The sequence below is a fragment of the Procambarus clarkii genome, chromosome 89 (genome assembly GCF_040958095.1).
Source record: "Procambarus clarkii isolate CNS0578487 chromosome 89, FALCON_Pclarkii_2.0, whole genome shotgun sequence".
NCBI classification, from domain to species: Eukaryota; Metazoa; Arthropoda; class Malacostraca; order Decapoda; family Cambaridae; genus Procambarus; species Procambarus clarkii.
In genome coordinates this window covers 18,082,749-18,100,452 of record NC_091238.1, presented here as the reverse complement: position 1 = coordinate 18,100,452, position 17,704 = coordinate 18,082,749, and the positions used below count along the sequence as shown (strand labels likewise).

The window sequence follows — 17,704 nt, the reverse complement described above, 5'->3', positions numbered from 1 at the left end:
GAGGACGGGCTGGGGGTCGACCGCTGGATGGAATGGCCTTGAGTCGAGGATGGGTCGCCCACCCCGGCTCCTCCCCGCCACGCACCTCACCCCTCCACCACCACATGCTAAACGTTATACAATTTGGGATTCCAAAGAATCTAAGGAAATCTGGAGGCCCAGAGCTGAAGCCTGCTGTGGAACGGCAGCTTGTGCAACCTCTACCACGCCGCGCTCCAGCGGTAAGGTGCTCCACTGGCAGTCCCCGGGTCGAGGGTTCGAATCCCCGCATGGCTCCAATTTGAATGTCTCGCTCATATGTCACGTTAGTGTGATTTCCTCGCGTATGTCAAATTAACGTTGAAACGACGTACAGATAGCGACACTGTGTGCAATAATGCAGGTTTAGGCCGTGTCATATACTAGCCACTCGTGCAGTTAGTATTAGCCCCTCACACTAGTTTGTGGGTCACGTGCTGGACGGGTGAATACACACTGGGTGACGAGGTGGGCGGGAGGGAGGTGGTCAGACAGGCGGGCGGGCACTCGGGGCTGTAGAATAATAGTATTAGTAGAGGGAGTCTCAGCGTGAAGCACTCAGGCTCGCCGCCTGTGGAGGGGGGGGGGGAGATGGAGAGGGAGAAGGACAGAGAGGGAGGGGGACAGAGAGAGAGAGAGGGACAGAGAAAGAGAGAGAGAGAGAAAGAGACATACACACACACAATGAGAGGACATTCATTTAGTAGCGTTAATTAGCACATATAATAGTTGGGTTTCAGTCTATTCGTACCCACCAAAGTTGGTAACTTTTGTTTGGTAGTCATGAGGTGTAGTGTTGCCAGACGTGAGCCCTGCTGGCCTCCAGCAGTGACAGGTGACGGCGGCAAGACTCACCCAGCACCTACAAGACGGTAAAGATGGTGACCAAAACCCAAGACAAGCGGCCAGTCACGAGGCGTGTACCAACCTACAGACAGGTGTCACTGACGCTACCAAGTACCTCCTGGCCTCACACATATATGAGTACATGACCAGTTGATTGACAGGTGAGAGGAGGGACCAAAGAGCCAAAGCTCAACCCCCGCAAGCACAATTAGGTAAGTACACAGTTCACATGTACTCTACACACCACAGTGAGGCTTCGAGCAACTCAAATTCACAATAGAAACTAAATGTCCAGTATTTTCATAAATATATATTTACATAAATCCAGTATAAACAGCTCTAATGAATGAATTATGAGGGGAAAGCGCCGAGCCATTATGACTATATGGCACTGGGAAAATCAGGATAAGGGAAAGCTCTCTAAGTCAGTATATGGCTATATTGCACTTGGTGGGGGGGGGGGGGGGGTACGAGAACAAAGGACTGGGATATGACGGAAGGAAATAATAATGCCCAACAACTTGGACCATCGGGGATCGAACGTGGACCTGCGAGAGGCGAGACCGTCACTGCACTAGCCAATCCAAGTGATTGGGTCATAGGGATGTAAGGAAATATTAAACCCAAGAGCAAGACCACCATAAGGAGTAACAGGAATACATAAGTTAGCAAATAGTTATGAAAGAGGTGTAGATCAGGAGCCAGTGTATTAGAATTAGACGAGCGACAGCTAAAAAGGCGGGGCCCAAAAGCTGACGCCCGCGAATGGCACATAAAAGCTTCACTACACACACACACACACATACGGGGACTGATAGCTGAGTGGACCGGGTTCTGGACTCGTAATCCTAGGGTCCGGGTTCAATCCCCGTCGGAGGCAGAAACAAAATGGACAGAGCTCAACCCCCGCAAGCACTACTAGGTGAATACAACTAAGTGAATCACGTGCACACACAAATTGGCCCATACGAGGCAGCTCCCACTTTTATCCACCCCAAATTTCTTCATGTATGTGTCTAACCTACACTTGAAACAATCCGGCGACCCCCACGTCTATAAATGCAGCCAGGTAATTTGTTTCCCAGAGCAACAACCATGTTTCCAGACCAGCACCCGCCCCCAGGTGTGTCGCTCTAGCCTTACAACCTTCTGACCCTCAGCCCTCTCTTGTAACTTCTGTGTTGTGTGCATTAATGCCTCTGTCCTGGCGCTTCCTCCCATTCCCCTCTACCTTGTCTTATGCCCCTTGCTTCAGTCTGTGTCACTGTCTTGTCTGTTTGTTTACACTGTTAGCAGGCTTGCAAGCTTGGCCTCCCGCTGGCTCATTGTAACATTACCATACTAGTTCGCCCTCAAACACAGCCCGCCTATTGGTCTACAACTCGGCATCCAATTATTACTACTGCTGCTACGGCGCTGGTGATAATACTGGTGGTGATGCTGGTGGTGATGATGCTGGTGGTGGTGCTGCTGGTGTTGATGATGATGCTGGTGATGATACTGGTGGTGGTGATACTGGTGGTGGTGGTGATGCTGGTGGTGATGCTGGTGGTGGTGGTGGTGGTGGTGGTGGTGGTGGTGATGCTGTGGCGCTGTTGCTGCGGCCGTGAGGGCCCGAGCCAGCAGGTGTAGGGCGGGCCCACGAGGTGGCAGCACCGCCCCGCCGGCCGCAATACGCCACCCAGCCCACCGTTGCAGAGCTCAACTTGTTGCACGCGCCGCGACAGCTGCTGCAGCAGACTTCCGGCTCAGCAGGTGCCGGAGGAGCAAGAGTTTCCCCTGGAGTGATGAGTGCCAGAAGTGTCGGTGGTGGCGGGAGCGTGGTGGAGGCTGGGGGGTAGTAATGACGGTACAGGAGCGGCAAGCATTCCAGACAGGTAGATGTAGAAGCCTCACCACAACACAAATTAACGTATCAACAAACTCCATGAGATCCAACTATTGGTGGAGGAGAAGCCGTTTGGGCATTCTGGAAGGTTGGAAGCGTCCAGGGATCTGCAGTGCCTCTGGAATACTGGAAGATGACAGAGCGCTCCTGCTCACTCTCTCCAGGCTGGAAGGTTAAGAGTTCTAAGGCCTCCCGATCATTCACAAGACTGAAGGGTCCAGATGCAGCGGAATTATTACAAGATGTATAGGACTTCTTTCACTAGGATCATCGGTGATTCGAATTCGGGTCTTAAATGAACGAGACTGGTCCTACGACCAGGCCATGGATGCCCGCGATAAGGATCTCGGAAATACTTAACTGGTATCCAACTGTTGCAGTAAAATCCAGGTGGCTGGCTCCCCTCAGTACTCTAGAAGGCCGGCAAGCACAGGGGCGTCCTTACAGGGTAGGTGAAGATGACGAATTTTAGGTTTATGTACATAATAGGCAGGATTAGTGTGCAGGACCGACCTACAACCCCTGGGCCTGGCCTGGAGCCCCCTGGGCCTGGCCTGGAGCCCCTGGACACGGCCTGGAGCCCCTGGACACGGTTTGGAGCCCCTAGACAAGGTCTGGAGTCCCTAGACACGGCCTGGAGTCCCTGGACACGGCCTGGAGCCCCTAGACACGGCCTGGAGCCCCTGGGCGTGGTCTGGAGCTCCTGGGCGTGGCCTGGACATGGCCAGGCCAGGGAGGCCTACAGGCCAGGGACTACAGCAGAGAAGACAGGTGTGGCGGCGGCGTCGCCCCGTTGGTGGTGTTGCCAGACTCCCCAGACGCAACAGGGAGGAGACAGGCCCCACTGACGACGCAGTTACCACCAAACTTCGGGAGACCAGACACTGGGGTGGGGGTAGGAGGGGCCTGGAGGCTGGAGGGGGGGGGGGAAGAACAGGAGGGGGGGGGGTGGGTTGGGGAAGAGGTTGGGGAAAATGGGAATGGGAAAGGGGGGGTTAGGGGTGGGGAGAAGAGGCGTCGACCAGCAACTTGGGTGTTAATATTCTGTTTACCTTGGGAGCCTGTGTTCCAGACTGTCTGGTGTACTCCCCTACCGGTACTTACCTAGTTGAGCTTTGGCTCTTGGGTCCCGCGTTTCGACAGTCAATCAACTGGAGTACAGATTCTGGAGGCTATTGAGCTCCAGAAATAGAAATCTACATTTGAAACTGTGTATTGAGTCTGCCTCCACCACATCACTTTACAATGCATTCCATTTGTCAATGACACTAAAATAGGTTTTTCTAATGACTCTATGGCTCATTTGGGCACTCAATTTATCTACTCTATCAATTCCTTTGAGAATCTTGTATGCGGTGATCATATCCCCTCTAACTCTTTTTGTCTTCCAGCGACATGAGGTTTAACTCCTGTAGTCTCTCCTCGTAGCTCATACCTCTCAGCTCGGGTACTAGTCTGGTGGCAAACCTTTGAACCTTTTACAGTTTAGTCTTATGCTTGACTAGATATGGACTCCATGCTGGAGCCGCATACTCCAGGATTGGTCTGACATATGTGGTATATAATGTTCTGAAAAATTCCTTACACAAGTTTCTAAAGGCCATTCTTATGTTGGCCAGCCTGGCATATGCTGCTGATGTTATCCTCTTGATATGGGCTTCAGGTGACAGGTCTGGCGTGATATCAACCCCCAGGTCTTTCTCTCCGATTCTTGAAGGATTTCATCTCCCAAATGATACCGTGTATCTGGTCTCCTGCTGCCTACACCTATCTTTATTACATAACTTCAGCTTGTCCAGGTCTTCTTGAAGCCTCAAGCTGTCCTCCTCTGTCTTAATCCTTCTCATAACTTTGGCATCGTCAGCAAACATTGCAAGGAATGAGTTTATACCCTCTGGGAGATCATTTACGTATATCAGAAACAGGATAGGTCCAAGTACAGAGCCCTGTGGGACTCCACTGGTGATTTCACGCCAGTCTGAGGTCTCACCCCTCACTGTAACTCTCTGCTTCCTATTGCTTAGGTACTCCCTTATCCACTGGAGCGCCCTACCAGTTACTCCTGACTGTTTCTCCAGCCTCTTATGAGGTACTGTGTCAAAGGCTTTCCGACAGTCCAAGAAAATGCAGTCCTTCTCTTTCTTGCTTAATCTTTGTCACCTGATCGTAGAATTCTATTAAGCCAGTGAGGCAAGATTTACCCTCCCTGAACCCATGTTGGTGATATGTCACGAAGACCAGATTTTAGTTTTTTTCCCTCACGATCTTCTCCATCACCTTGCATGGTATACAAGTCAAGGCCACTGGCCTGTAGTTCAGTGCTTCTTGTCTGTCACCCTTTTTGTATATTGGGTCCACATTAGCCGTCTTCCATATTTCTGGTAGGTCTCCCGTCTCCAGTGACCTACTCCAGTCTCCAGTAATGGTGGTGTGTGTGGTGGTGTGTAGTGGTGGTGGTGTGTAGTGGTGGGGGGATGTTGGGTGGTGGTGTGGTGGGGGAATGTTGGGTGGTAGTGGTAGGGGTGGTGGTGGAGGGTGTTGTAAGGTATCCTGCAGTGGTTGAGGTGGTGCGGTACTGATACCACCCCCACCTCCCCCCTTCCCTACACTCACCACCACCCCACACATCCAATAGTACCCCCCCCCCCTCCCCACACCCATTAGCGGTGACCTAGGTAATGCGGCCTCTTATGTCCCCCTCTCACTACACCCCATGCTTCCTAACCCCCCCCCCAACTGCTGTGAAACCACTCCACCCACCTACACAGTAAAATCTAAGTTTCCTGCATCCAGTTTAAGTGATTCATTTGTTCCATACAAATGCAATTACAATGCATCACTGGTAAAAATAATATTTCTGCTCGATCGCAACATTTTGATCGCTCGATCAACATGACCGTGGACATTTTCAAGAGGAAACTAGATTTATTCCTCCAAGGAGTGCCGGACCAACCGGGCTGTGGTGGGTATGTGGGCCTGCGGGCCGCTCCAAGCAACAGCCTGGTGGACCAAACTCTCACAAGTCGAGCCTGGCCTCGGGCCGGGCTTGGGGAGTAGAAAAACTCCCAGAACCCCATCAACCAGGTAACCAGGCAAATCTATCCAGATGAGAACACGTTCCCATCCGACCAGTATGAGTCAACACCCACACATCGTGTTAGCAAGGCGGACAGCCCGCCTGCTTTCATACCTCTCACTGTATTTCCCACTTCTATACTTCCCTTCACCTATGCCTCTCCTTCCTCTTTACTCAAAAAAAAAAAAAAAATTCAATCCGACCAGTCCACGCTGGATAGATTTAATACACACAAACAGCGTGTGAGTGTGTGTGTGTGTGTGAGTGTGTGTGTGAGTGTGTGAGTGTGTGAGTGTGTGAGTGTGTGTGTGTGTGTGTGTGTGTGTGTGTGTGTGTGTGTGTGTGTGTGTGTGTGTGTACTCACCTAGTTGTACTCACCTAGTTGTGTTTGCGGGGGTTGAGCTCTGGCTCTTTGGTCCCGCCTCTCAACCGTCAATCAACAGGTGTACAGATTCCTGAGCCTATCGGGCTCAGTGTGTGTGTGTGTGTGTGTGTGTACTCACCTATATGTGCTTGCAGGATCGAGCATTGACTCTTGGATCCCGCCTTTCTAGCTATCGGTTGTTTACAGCAATGACTCCTGTCCCATTTCCCTATCATACCTAGTTTTAAAAGTATGAATAGTATTTGCTTCCACAACCTGTTCCCCAAGTGCATTCCATTTTTCTACTACTCTCACGCTAAAAGAAAACTTCCTAACATCTCTGTGACTCATCTGAGTTTCCAGTTTCCACCCATGTCCCCTCGTTCTGTTATTATTACGTGTGAACATTTCATCTATTTCCACTTTGTCAATTCCCCTGAGTATTTTATATGTCCATATCATATCTCCTCTCTCCCTTCTTTTCTCTAGTGTCGTAAGGTTCAGTTCCTTCAGCCGCTCTTCATATCCCATCCCTCGTAGCTCTGGGACAAGCCTCGTCGCAAACCTCTGAACCTTCTCCAGTTTCTTTATGTGTTTCTTCAGGTGGGGGCTCCATGATGGCGCGGCATACTCTAAGACGGGTCTCACGTAGGCAGTGTAAAGCGCCCTAAAAGCTTCCTCATTTAGGTTTCTGAATGAAGTTCTAATTTTCGCCAGTGTAGAGTACGCTGCTGTCGTTATCCTATTTATATGTGCCTCAGGAGTTAGATTAGGTGTCACATCCACTCCCAGGTCTCTTTCTCGAATCGTTACAGGTAGGCTGTTCCCCTTCATTGTGTACTGTCCCTTTGGTCTCCTGTCACCTGATCCCATTTCCATAACTTTACATTTACTGGTGTTAAACTCCAGTAGCCATTTCCCTGACCATCTCTGCAGCCTGTTTAAGTCCTCTTGGAGGATCCTACAATCCTCGTCTGTCACAACTCTTCTCATTAATTTTGCGTCATCTGCAAACATTGACATGTATGATTCCACTCCTGTAAACATATCATTTACGTAAATTAGAAAGAGGATTGGTCCCAGCACCGATCCTTGAGGTACTCCACTTGTTACTGTTCGCCAGTCCGACTTTTCGCCCCTTACCATTACCCTCTGGCTCCTTCCTGTTAGGTAGTTCTTCACCCATACTAGGGCCTTTCCGCTTACTCCTGCCTGCCTCTCAAGTTTGTATAGCAGTCTCATGTGTGTGTGTGTGTGTGTGTGTGTGTGTGTGTGTGTGTGTGTGTGTGTGTGTGTGTGTGTGTGTGTGTGTGTGTGTTAAAAGTGGAATTAGTTTCACAATATTTTGTTACTTGCTTAGATAAATGAAGGTGGGGTTCAGGCCGTGAACCCATTATGTGTCTTTGTAACCCCTTTCCACCGCCGCCCACGGTATGGGTATGCTTAATAAAGGACTAAACAAAACAATGGATGATTGTTGACGTATTTTTGCGCGCGTGTAAAATGAATGAAGAAAAGAGAGAAAGATAAAGAAAGAAATACTCCCCAGTTCACACTTGGGGAGCCTGGCTGCCCCTACTAACCCTCTCCCCCCCCCCCCCACTCACCCGGGGCACCGTCAACACTTACACATTATTACGCACTAGAATGATTCTCACCACAAAAATGTGGCGGGCATATAATTACGAGGACCAGGTCGTTAGACCTGAACCACCCTTCCCTGCTGGAGGCCAAGACCAGGTGATTATACGGGGACACTAAGACGCGCCACACCCATCCCCCCTGCCCCCATCCCCCCCCCCACACACACTACTCTCAGAGAAGCGGTACACAGATAACAGTGTTACAAGGCAAACTGACCAAAACTACTCCCCCAACCACAACAGAGTGAAGACCTCTGGCCTCGGTGAATATAGGGCACACAGAAAATGATAGCGAAATGTGTGAGAAGTATTTCAACGGAAAACTTAGGTAGCTTTCACATTTAAACCCAAATTATAAGGAAGGACAAGATCAAGAGGATTATAAACACACGTGGAAGCAAAGTAAGGAACGAATTTGAAGACCTGGATGAGACAATAACAAATCATAAAATGCCTCCATGATCCTGAAGAAATGCACTGAGCAGCTCAGCATGCCATTCACAACGATCTACATCATCATCTCAACAAAGAAGATATCTATAAGGAATGGAAGACAATAACTATGTTTAAGACAAGAGGCAGTCGCGTACAGTCCTTGAACAGTACTTGAGAGGATGACCGGTAGCACATTAATGAATCACCTATAGACTATAGATGACTGCACCCGCCAAGACTTGATAAGAGGGGTCCGTCTAATTACCACACGCTACCACAAACTACACAAACTTCAGAAAGCTTCCTGGCAATACGTTAGTAATGAATAAATATGATATATTAAGTTAGGCTGACCTAACCTATCCTAACCTATCCTAACCTAACCTAACTTAACCAAACCTAACCTAACATAACCGAAGCTTGGATCGTCGACTTGATTTGGCGTCACCAGCTTTATATTTTCGTCTAATTTCTTTATAAAAAGATACTTTTTCAGATTAAAATTATGTTTTTTCGTGTTGTACATTCAGCACCAACATTATAATGAGTAAATATATCATATTTATTCATTACTAACGTATTGCCAGGAAGCTTTCTGAAGTTTGTGTAGTTTGTGGTAGCGTGTGGTAATTAGACGGACCGGATAAGAGGGCAAACCTCGTCTCCAGGCAGCAATATGCTTTAGAGAAGGTAAGTCATCACAACACCGGTGCTGAGAATGAGGGAAGAAGTGAGGGAAGGAGTGAGGGGCAAGGAGTGAGGGAAGAAGTGAGGGACTATATCTTCCATCTATGACTGAAGCCATTAACTAGACTTATAGACACACGAGACTGCTATATACAAGCTAGCAGCAGACGTTCGTGTAAATAGGATATCATCATGAACATGTTCAAAAGTGACACATGTATACAAGATTTAGGAAGCTAGGACAGGACACCTACAGAACACCGTACTGGACGAATTTGAGAGCCATTTTGGATCATATCGCCCCAATATGGCACACAAGCTTCCCAACCCAAAGAAGCATGAAACCAGAGTTATGAAAACTGGACTATGATGAATGATTAAAGGAGCTTAATTAACCTCGCCACGCCTGAAGAGACATGATAACGACATACATGATTCTCAAGGGCAACTAACAAGGTTAATAGAAATGCTCAGTATAAGGTTGGATTGAACAAGGGGATCGATTCCTTTCACTTACAAAGGAATATGTAAGTGAAGTGATCAAATGGAATGGATAAGACGGAAGACACCCGGTACACCCACACTATTACACGCTCACACTTAACAAATGACCCAATATTATATCCCTCCCCCTGTTTAATGCCGTGGTCGCTTCCCCCTCTCTCACCCTCCCCCCTTCCCCCTCTCACCCCCCTTCCCCCTCTCACCCCCCCTTCCCCCTCTCACCCCCCCCTTCCCCCTCTCACTCCCCCTTCCCCTCTCTCACCCCCCCTTCCCCCTCTCACCCCTCCTTCCCCCTCTCACCACCCCCCTTCCCCCCCTCACCCCCCCCCCACCTTCACAGTTCATGCGATTTAAGCTGGCTGCTGGAGGATTGCCTTCGTCCGTTCCCCCCCCCCTTACACCACGCCCTGCCTCACCCCTCACCCCAGGACCTGTCTCACCCCTCACCCCAGGACCTGCCTCACCCCTCACCCCAGGACCTGTCTTACCCCTCACCCTCTCTCTAACACCCCAGCACTCTTTTTCTAACCACACCTCCCCCCCCCCTAAACGACCTTGACCTTTCCCTTCTGGAACAGCTACCCCCCCCTCCCCCCTCCTCTCACGACCCTCCTAACTTCTTTCGTCTGCTGTGTCAATCATCTTGTCTCACCTGATGCTCCCCAGCCCCACCTGTGAGTCACCTGATGCTCCCCAGCCCCACCTGTGAGTCACCTGATGCTCCCCAGCCCCACCTGTGAGTCACCTGATGCTCCCCAGCCCCACCTGTGAGTCACCTGATGCTCCCCAGCCCCACCTGTGAGTCACCTCATGCTCCCCAGCCCCACCTGTGAGTCACCTCATGCTCCCCAGCCCCACCTGTGAGTCACCTCATGCTCCCCAGCCCCACCTGTGAGTCACCTCATGCTCCCCAGCCCCACCTGTGAGTCACCTCATGCTCCCCAGCCCCACCTGTGAGTCACCTGATGCTCCCCAGCCCCACCTGTGAGTCACCTCATGCTCCCCAGCCCCACCTGTGAGTCACCTGATGCTCCCCAGCCCTACCTGTGAGTCACCTCATGCTCCCCAGCCCCACCTGTGAGTCACCTCATGCTCCCCAGCCCCACCTGTGAGTCACCTGATGCTCCCCAGCCCCACCTGTGAGTCACCTGATGCTCCCCAGCCCCACCTGAGTCACCTCATGCTCCCCAGCCCCACCTGTGAGTCACCTCATGCTCCCCAGCCCCACCTGTGAGTCACCTCATGCTCCCCAGCCCCACCTGTGAGTCACCATGCTCCCCAGCCCCACCTGTGAGTCACCTCATGCTCCCCAGCCCCACCTGTGAGTCACCTCATGCTCCCCAGCCCCACCTGTGAGTCACCTCATGCTCCCCAGCCCCACCTGTGAGTCACCTCATGCTCCCCAGCCCCACCTGTGAGTCACCTGATGCTCCCCCAGCCCCACCTGTGAGTCACCTCATGCTCCCCAGCCCCACCTGTGAGTCACCTCATGCTCCCCAGCCCCACCTGTGAGTCACCTGATGCTCCCCAGCCCCACCTGTGAGTCACCTCATGCTCCCCAGCCCCACCTGTGAGTCACCTCATGCTCCCCAGCCCCACCTGTGAGTCACCTCATGCTCCCCAGCCCCACCTGTGAGTCACCTGATGCTCCCCAGCCCCACCTGTGAGTCACCTCATGCTCCCCAGCCCCACCTGTGAGTCACCTCATGCTCCCCAGCCCCACCTGTGAGTCACCTCATGCTCCCCAGCCCCACCTGTGAGTCACCTCATGCTCCCCAGCCCCACCTGTGAGTCACCTCATGCTCCCCAGCCCCACCTGTGAGTCACCTCATGCTCCCCAGCCCCACCTGTGAGTCACCTGATGCTCCCCAGCCCTACCTGTGAGTCACCTCATGCTCCCCAGCCCCACCTGTGAGTCACCTCATGCTCCCCAGCCCCACCTGTGAGTCACCTCATGCTCCCCAGCCCCACCTGTGAGTCACCTGATGCTCCCCAGCCCCACCTGTGAGTCACCTCATGCTCCCCAGCCCCACCTGTGAGTCACCTCATGCTCCCCAGCCCCACCTGTGAGTCACCTCATGCTCCCCAGCCCCACCTGTGAGTCACCTCATGCTCCCCAGCCCTACCTGTGAGTCACCTCATGCTCCCCAGCCCCACCTGTGAGTCACCTCATGCTCCCCAGCCCCACCTGTGAGTCACCTCATGCTCCCCAGCCCCACCTGTGAGTCACCTCATGCTCCCCAGCCCCACCTGTGAGTCACCTCATGCTCCCCAGCCCCACCTGTGAGTCACCTCATGCTCCCCAGCCCCACCTGTGAGTCACCTCATGCTCCCCAGCCCCACCTGTGAGTCACCTGATAAGAAATTGAAGATCCACCCTCCCAGTTTGACAGTAATTCCTTTCGTGAATTGTTTTTGTTTTAGCAATTACATCGTAAGGGAAGTTTTGAGTGTGTGTGTGTATATGTATGATACATGTGTTGAGTGTGTGTGTGTGTATGTTACATGTGTTGAGTGTGTGTGTGTATATGTATTTTATCATGTGTTGCAGGTCTTCCATGGGATGTGAGGGGAAGCAGTGTTAGAGGGAGGAGGGTGTAGCCTCGTGCTCTCAACACATGCTGTCCACGGCTATGTTGCCACTATCACTTCCTGTGATTGGTCACCTTACTTCACACATCAAAAGATAGCAAGAGAGAGGGGTAGAGAGAGAGAGGGGTAGAGAGAGAGAGGGGTAGAGAGAGAGAGGTGGAGAGAGAGAGAGGTGGAGAGAGAGAGAGGTGGAGAGAGAGAGAGGTGGAGAGAGAGAGAGGTGGAGAGACAGAGAGAGGTGGAGAGAGAGAGAGGTAGAGAGAGGTAGAGGTAGAGAGAGGTAGAGGTAGAGAGAGGTAGAGGTAGAGAGAGGTAGAGGTAGAGAGAGGTAGAGGTAGAGAGAGGGAGGTGGGCGGGGCCCCACAGGGGAGAGGGTGGGGGGAGGGGGGGGGGCGACGCTGCGGTACACTTACTGGGCCTCCTGCACCATTCTCTCCAGACACACGCGCGCGCACACTCACGCACGCACGCGCGTACAGTCCCATCCCACCACTACCCCCAACACCACCCCCCCCCTCCGCAACACCACCCAACACCACCACCTCCCCCCCCCCCCGCAACACCAGCCTCAACACCTAATTCATGCCCGAATGAAATCATTGCCAGGTTCACCAGTACCTCAACACTTGGTGACAAACTCCATGTTACAATTACTGTAGAGAGAGCAGCACTGACTTGGCCTCAAGCCCCGAGGCTCACATGGGCGCTCTATGGTCCTCTACCACTCTTCCTACCCTTGCTTTAGTAGTAGTAGTAGTAGTATTAAATGTATATGAGCATTTGTGCAGCTACCCTAGACTATATGAAGGGGAGTGCAGGGTATTCATCACACAGGATGGTTAGTCATACAGAGACACGTGATAAGTGGTCTGCACTGGCAGACTCTGGGTGCATTATGAAGATATCATCAACACAAGAGTAAGGTAACAGTGGTAATAAAAGCCCCCATCTCGCAGGATGGTTAGTCATACAGGGCCATATGTTTAATAGCCTGCACTGGCAAATTTTGGGTACACTATGAGGATATCTTCAAGAACACGAGGGTGAATAAAGTAATTGCAAAGCTCCAGGTACCTCATGCCAACGAGTCTGAAAGGTCTAATAACTGGGCATTCAGTGATGTAGTGTGGGAGATCATGCCGCAGTTCCTGCTCACAGAGTTTGCACGTGGAGTGCTCAGGATTGGGAGACCCGTCACCTGTAGCCACCTGCCACAGGTAACGGTAACCCAACCTGATCCTTGCAACCACTGTGTCGCACAGTCTGGTCCACGTTTTGTGCTGCCTATAAATATAGGTTTCAGGTCTGAACAAATCATAGCTTTTTATACTGGTACTTTCAGGTCGTTGGGAGTCAGCAATTTCTTTCCTATCAGACCTGAGTGTTCGGACCAATATAGTTTTGACAGCAGAGATGGGGATACCTAGATCTAATTCAACTTTATCTATGTTACACGCTAATTTGGCTGCAATGTCTGTCTCATTATGATGGGTTATATTTATGTGTGAAGGTATCCATACAAAGGAGATTAGAGACCCTTTACTCTGTGCAGCAATTAGGTCATTTATAATTGGGAGTATGAGGTTCTTGCTGTCGATCTTCCAGGAGAAGTTTTCGATTGTTGAAGAGCAGTTAGGAATAATATTTAGGACTCGTATCCCTTGTTACCCCGTGTACCAGCGACTCCAGTCTTGGGAGTCACGTGTCCACACCTGACTTACTCCCCAACCACCACCATACACACCACCCACACCACCACCAGGGTGGTGTGGGTGCCCCAACCTATACCGTTGATAGGTTTAGTAATAATTGTAAATAAGAAGCAATAAGATGCTTATCTTAACATACTAAGAAGGTTAGGTGAGGTCGGTGTTTTCTATGAAGCTTTTCAAGCTAAACTAAAATATTCACAATCAATTAGTATGTCACATATACACTTATTAAATGAGCCAATATTGACTAAAAGCAAGTGGGAGAACGGGTTGGGTGGTGAGGCTCAAGTGCCCACATTACCAACCTAACTACCCCCCCCCCCATCAGCTCACCGGTAGTCAATAACTCCCACAAACTACCCCACTTTATTTGCTCATCACCTATCCTCCCCCCCTCCCCCACCACGCGCGGCTCGAGGACCTATACGTCTATTAACAACACACCAGGTCATGGGCATAACCAGGTCACGGGTCACAAGCAGGTCAGAGGTCAGAAAACACAGCCCAACCTCATAAACAAAAGCCCAAAGTCCATTCCATGCACCCGCCAACCCCCCCGGGGTGTTTATGAATGAAAAACGGTTTACACACGACTGACAACTGATGACGTTTCGAACACGTCCGGAACACGTGCTTCGCTGACGACTTCTGTTCGAACCCCAACGTTGAAAATGCCTGACCCATGTATTACAAATAATCGCCAACAGAACCTAAACACCTAACCAATGCCTAAATATAACACAGTAGGCTAACATATAACAATATTAATTTATATTTGAGAAAATTCCTATTCTGAATGAAGAGCAATTTATGAGTGCGTCTTTGGGGTCGACGGCTGGGTGGAATGGACTTGGCGTGAGGACGGGTTGCCGCACAAGGTGGCGTGGTCGGGTCCACTTAATCCCCTGATTTGTATATGTCGTGCATGTTTCTCTTTCCTGTGTCATAATATTCATACATACGCACACTGCTGCAGAGATTGTGCAAGATTGTTGCTGTATTCACCTAGTTGTGCTTTGCAGGGGTTGAACTCTGCTCTTTCGGCCCGCCTCTCAACTGTCAATCAATCAACTGTCACTAACTACTAATTTTTTTCACACACACACACGTGCACCCAGGAAGCAGCCCATAGCAGCTGTCTAGCTCCCAGGTACCTATTTACTGCTAGGTAAACAGAGGCATCAGGGGCGAGAGAAATTCTACCTATCCATTTCTGCCTCGGCCGGGAATCGAACCCTTGGGGCTAGGACGCCCGAGCGCCGAGAGCGGGGTGAGAGCCACACACAAGGAAGAGGTGTGCTGGTGGTCCAGTCAAATAATAAAGTTGATACTCTGTCTTGAGGCGTTCCCGGGGTTCATGGCTGGAGTGTGTGTCGTGGGGGATGACACGGGCACCACGACACCTACAGAGATGCCTCGACACCCACAGAGATGCCCCGACACCCACAGAGATGCCTCGACACCCACAGAGATGCCTCGACACCCACAGAGATGCCCCGACACCCACAGACATGCCCCGACACCCACAGAGATGCCTCGACACCCACAGAGATGCCTCGACACCCACAGAGATGCCTCGACACCCACAGAGATGCCTCGACACCCACAGAGATGCCCGACACCCACAGACATGCCTCGACACCCACAGAGATGCCTCGACACCCACAGAGATGCCCCGACACCCACAGAGATGCCTCGACACCCACAGAGATGCCTCGACACCCACAGAGATGCCTCGACACCCACAGAGATGCCCCGACACCTACAGAGATGCCCCGACACCCACAGAGATGCCTCGACACCCACAGAGATGCCTCGACACCCACAGAGATGCCCCGACACCCACAGACATGCCCCGACACCCACAGAGATGCCTCGACACCCACAGAGATGCCCCGACACCCAGAGATGCCCCGACACCCACAGAGATGCCCCGACACCCACAGAGATGCCTCGACACCCACAGAGATGCCCCGACACCCACAGAGATGCCCCGACACCCAGAGATGCCCCGACACCCACAGAGATGCCTCGACACCCAGAGATGCCCCGACACCCACAGAGATGCCTCGACACCCACAGAGATGCCTCGACACCCACAGAGATGCCCCGACACCCAGAGATACCCCGACACCCACAGAGATGCCTCGACACCCACAGAGATGCCTCGACACCCACAGAGATGCCTCGACACCCAGAGATGCCTCGACACCCACAGAGATGCCTCGACACCCACAGAGATGCCCCGACACCCACAGAGATGCCTCGACACCCACAGAGATGCCCCGACACCCACAGAGATGCCTCGACACCCACAGTGATGCCCCGACACCCACAGTGATGCCCCGACACCCACAGCCATGCCCTGACACCCAGAGATGCCCCGACACCCACAGAGATGCCTCGACACCCACAGAGATGCCTCGACACCCACAGAGATGCCTCGACACCCAGAGATGCCTCGACACCCACAGAGATGCCTCGACACCCACAGAGATGCCCCGACACCCACAGAGATGCCTCGACACCCACAGAGATGCCCCGACACCCACAGAGATGCCTCGACACCCACAGAGATGCCCCGACACCCAGAGATGCCTCGACACCCACAGAGATGCCCCGACACCCACAGAGATGCCTCGACACCCACAGAGATGCCCCGACACCCAGAGATGCCCCGACACCCACAGAGATGCCTCGACACCCAGAGATGCCCCGACACCCACAGAGATGCCTCGACACCCACAGTGATGCCCCGACACCCACAGCCATGCCCCGACACCCACAGAGATGCCTCGACACCCACAGAGATGCCCCGACACCCAGAGATGCCCCGACACCCACAGAGATGCCTCGACACCCAGAGATGCCCCGACACCCACAGAGATGCCCCGACACCCACAGAGATGCCCCGACACCCACAGAGATGCCTCGACACCCAGAGATGCCCCGACACCCACAGAGATGCCCCGACACCCACAGAGATGCCCCGACACCCACAGACATGCCCCGACACCCACAGAGATGCCCCGACACCCACAGACATGCCCCGACACCCACACCCACACAGCTTGAGGTGGATTAGGGTGTGTGGAGTATTGGGATGGATGGGTGGTGGTGGAATGGGGTGGATGCGGTAGGTGTGGGGGTGAGGGTGGGTGGTGGAGATTGGGATGGGGAGATACAAGGTAGAGGTGGGGGAGGAGAAATGCTAAGGTGTGGGACACACTGCAAGAAGCCCTGCAAAGCTACTGCATTGTGACGACATCCACAACCCTTCCCCCCCCTCCCTCCAACCCCCTACTAAACCTCCCCCCCACCTTCTTACTGAACCACCACCCATACTGAACCTTCGCACTCACCCACCACCCTCCACAACCACCACCACCACCACACTCCACAACCACCACCACCACCACACTCCACAACCTCCACCTTCCACTTTACAACCTCCCCCGACGGAAGACAGAAAATAAACACAAGGGAGTGAGCACTCCACAAATGAATAGCCACATGTGAGAGAGAATAAACAACAAACTCGCCATTATGGGACGCACAACACGCAGCTCAACATTATATACAACTAGCTCACTACACATGTAAACAACTGAGCATCACACAGTGTTGTGCTCCAGCTCTTGGACCCCCTACGTCACACTGGAACACCTCTCTCTCCCACAAGGCAAGAATAAACTACTTAAACTCACTAGAAGCGTCTCAAGTCCCCCCAGGGGATCCTGGAGACCCCATGGGGGCCGCGGGCCTATGTATGTTTACACACACCCCGCCCGTGCTGGCATATCATTCAAGTTCAAGTATGTTTATTGAGATAAGCAAGAAATACATCTCAAAGGGATAGAGTAGCTTAGGCTATTTCTACCCCCCTGGCATATCAAGGGTGTAACTTAGCTAAACCAACTGTGTCTAGGCTTCCTTGTG

General features: G+C 52.1%; 2 protein-coding genes across 14 annotated transcripts in view; one reads left to right on the top strand and one right to left on the bottom strand.

Annotated features, from left to right (window-relative positions):
* LOC138359177 (uncharacterized) overlaps nt 1-17,704 on the top strand; it is a 271,321-nt gene that overhangs the window by 173,239 nt on the left and 80,378 nt on the right. The gene's annotated exons all lie outside the window — the stretch shown is intronic.
* Ttc7 (tetratricopeptide repeat domain 7) overlaps nt 1-17,704 on the bottom strand; it is a 109,115-nt gene that overhangs the window by 27,642 nt on the left and 63,769 nt on the right. Inside the window, exon 18 of one of the 9 annotated variants that reach the window (XM_069318141.1) lies at nt 745-880. The exons of the other annotated variants lie outside the window; for them this stretch is intronic. Coding sequence (XP_069174242.1) covers nt 760-880 — 121 coding nt within the window. The 3' untranslated portion in view covers nt 745-759. Of the gene's footprint in view, nt 1-744; nt 881-17,704 lie in introns of those variants that run through there. 9 annotated transcript variants of the gene reach the window in all.